This window comes from Otolemur garnettii, unplaced genomic scaffold, assembly GCF_000181295.1.
Source record: "Otolemur garnettii isolate 467f Iridium unplaced genomic scaffold, OtoGar3 scaffold00055, whole genome shotgun sequence".
NCBI lineage: Eukaryota > Metazoa > Chordata > Mammalia > Primates > Galagidae > Otolemur > Otolemur garnettii.
This window is the reverse complement of record NW_003852450.1, coordinates 6163305-6167910: the sequence shown is the minus strand read 5'-3', so window position 1 is coordinate 6167910 and position 4606 is coordinate 6163305. Positions and strand designations below refer to the sequence as shown.

The 4606-nt window shown below is 40.9% G+C and overlaps 1 protein-coding gene across 1 annotated transcript in view; it reads left to right on the top strand.

Annotated features, from left to right (window-relative positions):
- The window catches only part of TMEM183A (transmembrane protein 183A), a 13414-nt gene that overhangs the window by 4213 nt on the left and 4595 nt on the right, over positions 1-4606 (top strand). The window contains exons 2-4 of the mRNA XM_023514582.1: positions 350-509; positions 1434-1614; positions 4035-4115. Coding sequence (XP_023370350.1) covers positions 350-509; positions 1434-1614; positions 4035-4115 — 422 coding nt within the window. The remainder of the gene's footprint in view (positions 1-349; positions 510-1433; positions 1615-4034; positions 4116-4606) is intronic.

Here is a 4606-nt window from a genome sequence, read left to right as displayed (position 1 = left end):
CCCAATGCCCAGCTATTTGTTTTGTTATTGTAGTTATCATTGTTGTTTAGTAGGCCCGGGCCAGGTTTGAACCTGCTAGCCCCGGGGTATGTGGCTGGCACCCTAACCACTGAGGTATGGGCACCGAACCTGAAGTAAAGGTTTTAAGAACAAGATCTATTCAGTTGAGCAATAGGAGGTAAATTTCTAGTAGCTAGAATAAATGGGAAATAAGTGTGAGGGGTTCCTTGGACTTATTTAAACTTTTTTTTTTTAACATTGTAATCTCTGGGAGAATTGAAATGATTGAGTATCTGTAGATATGTGTGTAGTATAAGACTAAAGATTATTATTCTAATTTCTGTTTCAGAAGACCTGGATGGGGCTGGAGGAGAAGAGTATCCCATGGATATTTGGCTGTTGCTGGCCTCCTATATCCGTCCTGAGGACATTGTGAATTTTTCCCTGATTTGTAAGAATGCCTGGACTGTCACTTGCACTGCTGCCTTTTGGACCAGGTTGTACCGAAGGTGCGACCAAAGAGAGCTCACTTGGTTATTTTTGTAGCTGATTTCATTGCTGTTTGTGATTGGGAGCTACTTACTGGATGGTGACCTCCTCTTATTTTTTCTATTTTATGTCTGGGCATGACCCTAGCTGTGGACTCCTTGAGCCTCTCTCTAATTTAAATTTAAATTTGATATTATTAGTTATCCAGATGTTTATTTTCCCTGTGGTTGCTTCGTTTCACCCTCCAGTATCCACTTCCAGCAAAAAGTTTTGCTTCTGGTCCCAAAAAGAACTATCTTGACTTTTCTTCAGAGGTTTATTTTAGCTGGAATGTTGAAAAGCTACAGATGTCAGTATGCTTATTTTTCCAACTGGATTAATTGTTTCTTGGATTTGCTAGTCATTATGAAGTATCATATGGTTTTTGTATTTGTGGTATCTTATATGTAGTTGTAGTGGTAAGGAGTGAGTGAATTCTGTGATTAGTAAAAGAGCTAGCTTTTGGTGCTTGATGTGTAATTATAGTGGAGATTGCAAACTATCAGTAAGGTTGCAGTGAGAAGGGATGTTGGAGTAGCAAGGAGAAGAGACTTGCTGAGACATCTGACGGGATGGTGGTTCTGCCCCACTATAGGTTCTTTTGGAGCAACTGAAGTATATTATACTGGTATCAATTTGGAGAGCTTGCTCTTTTGTAGAGTGAAAGAGTTAGGTTTAAACTTTTAAAATAGACGGTGAAGTACAGCATTATAAGGCAAAGAAGCAAAAGTTGCTGAGAGGTTGAGATAGGGATTTCTACATGTGTAAGTAATGAGGACAAGCTAACTACTGGCAGTGTAATAATAGTGCAGTAAAGTTTATACAGAGACCAAGAGTGTTAGGAGAATGACCTAGAGCAGGAGAAACAGGTCACATATTGGTAGGAGTAATGTGTCATGTTTCAGGCACTACACGCTGGATGCTTCTCTGCCTTTGCGCCTGCGACCAGAGTCAATGGAGAAGCTGCGCTGTCTCCGGGCATGTGTGATCCGATCTTTGTACCATATGTATGAGCCATTTGCTGCTCGAATCTCCAAGAATCCAGCCATTCCAGAAAGCACTCCCAGCACATTAAAGAATTCCAAAGTAAGTGAGAATTAGCAATTGAGTGTTGACTAATGGACTCTTGTATGGTGAACCTGTTAATCATGGCTTGTCTTCAGCTTCTTAGATGGGGAGGAGTGTGGGTCCCAGGCTGCTAGGGCACTGATGTAAACTTGCAGGGCTCAGAGGTTCACTTCTTCAAGACATTCCTGCTATGCTGGTCTGGCTTTTCTTTACTTTAAAGCTTTCTTGTGCTTGTAGCGTATTCCTTATTCCTTTTATTTTAATTTATTTTCATGCATAGTACATTGGACCACTTCAGATGTAATGGTTTTGATGGTTTGGGCTAGAAAGAGTACAAGTCAAATGGCAACTGTATGCTATAATTTGTAAAAGGTGCTTTAAATCACTATACAAAGATATAACATGAACAACTCACTAATTTTCACTTTCTGATGTGACCTGAACATCTGGGGTTCCCCTTTATTCTTGACTTCCTTAAAGGATTCTAGTGTAGGCTTTCTTATTTAGCATTTACTAAGTGCCCTGTGCCAGCCTATTGCCAGGCTCCTGTATTGGGTCATCTCAGAGATTATAAGGTTCTCTGATTCATAGACCTTTGTTCTCTAAAATTCTTCCTGTGTTTTAGGCTATTTTTAATTCAGGATTTCTCTAGTATTTAATATTTGTGCCTTATATTCAAGTTTCTGGCATTCTTCTGATTTATAAATAAATCTACTAGCCTTTGGTCCATTCTCTTTCCCCTAATGAAATCTCGACTGATATAGCAGATATGATTATTTAGGCAAGTTGATATCTCAGCCTTTTCCTGTTCAACTAATACCATTGTCTAAATTTTATATCTTTTAGTTTGTAGGCAGTTTTTGTTAGTCTGTTCCTACCCACAGTCTGATGTTGTATAGCTCTTCCCATTCTCTTGTACTTTGTTTTTATGGTAATGGACATTGTATAATGATTCTTCTTCCCTAGTTTAGTTCTAGGGTGATACTATTCTATTTGATAGATACTAATTAAAAAGGTACTCTTGATTTCAGGATTGTCAAGATTCCTTCCCCAGGCTTGCGAGCTAAGGTGGTCAGGGCCATTGGCTGAGTGCTGTGTAATACCATGCTAGCTGATAGATTTAGAGCAGGAGTAGAATGCTGGGAGAGTAGGATTTCATCCAGCAGCTGCTTCTGCTTGTAATATGAGTATACAGTGTATCACTTCACAGTATAGTGTCCCTCTCCCCAGAAACATTTGATAATATCAGACTAACTATGGTGGCTAACTATCCCTAAGTTAGCCATGCCAGGAGTGAATCAATTGCTGGGAGCAGAGCAGCATTGGGCAAACTCCTCGTGCTTGACACATCTTAGCGGCTCCAGTGCATAATGCAAGTGCTACTGCCTAAATTCTAAAATACTCATATCTTCACATCCTTATTACTATATATTAATTTTTTTGAAGTAGACTGTAAAAAGCCAAAGTGAATGAAAACTAAGGTCTTAACCCAGATAGTAAGTCCAGGCCATCTGGCTGCTTCTTTTGTGCCCTGTTAGAGATCTTGTGAAGAGGGTGTGGGGCCTGCAGTGGCAGGTATCCCATGCATGGCCTTGCCACTTGTATACCCACAATCGCATGGCATTCAGGGAGTTGCCAGCATGCCTAAAGGAAGTTGTCCCATGTTCCTAGACTCTAGCTTTTCGCATTTGATTCCCCCTCTCTCTCTTTTCAGTAGCATAGCTTGTGTGGGACACTGGAGCCGTTGTGATGGCAGCAGAAATGTTTTCCCCTTAAAGCCAAGCCCATTAATTTTGATGGAACAGCAGGACGTACAGGGCATGTCTGAAGGGCAGGACAGCTGGCACGGCGGACGACCCACCCCTTATCCCCTGGGAGGTACTTCACTTCTTGTGCTTAACCCTAGCTATAGCCTGACTTCACTGAGGGGCTTATTCTAGACTGAATTTAGCCTAGCTCAGTAGTTTCCATACCAGCTGTCTGCTCCCAGAAGGTCCTGAGCAGTTTGCTTCTACTACAGGACCAGCCCACCCTGGCTGCCTTATGGCCTTGTTATCGTGCCTGGTGGCTACTGGCTGCTCTAATACTTTAATGTAGAGGAGTGACCTGGTGAACCAGAGATTGCCCCAATCTGTAGATACCATGTTTCTTTCTTTAAAGAGGAGAACAATAGGGGTTAATGTCAGTGGTCTTTGAGGTTGACTTATATTGGTCCCTCTTTTCCTTACTGAACAGTTCTAGGATTGTCTGTTTTCATGTTGCACCAGTGTCAAGTTGGGGGTCTCTGTCTGTGCCAATGTAAAATCTCAGCATTGAGACTGTGCCTGACTTAGAGCTGTTGAACAGAGGTTTTTGCTGATTATTTTTTGTTAACCTTTATAATGTGTATTTTGATTTTTTTCTTTTTTCTTGGTTTATTTTATTTGTATCTCTTACAGTGCTTACTTTTCTGGTGCAGAAAGATTGTTGGGAACAGACAGGAACCAATGTGGGAATTCAACTTCAAGTTCAAAAAACAGGTATGTGGTCTTTTTGTTTTTAAGGCAATGTTTTATTCTTTAGGTGTCTTTCTTGGTCTGTTTGTGCTGCAACAATGTACAGCAGAGTGGGTAATTTATAAAGAACAGAAATTCATTTCCTCACAGTTCTGGGTATTAGGAAGTTCAGGATTATTAAGGTACTGGCAGGTTAAGGAGACCTTGTAAGGGCCTGGTCTCTCTGTTTCCAAGATGACCCCTTGTTGCATCCTCCAGAAGGGAGGAACACTTGGTCCTTACATAGTGGAAGGTGGAAGGCCAAAAAGGGCCAAACCCTGTGTGAAGACTTTTTTAAGAGCCTTAATCCCATTCATGAGGGAGGGGCCTGCATAACCTAATCATCTTCAAAAGTCCCACCTCTTAATACTGTTGTATTGGAGATTAAGGTACAACATGAATTTTGGAGGGACATTTATATTTGAATCATAATAGTAGGTGTAAAATTGCCTTGTAAATAATGTATATCAGGGCAG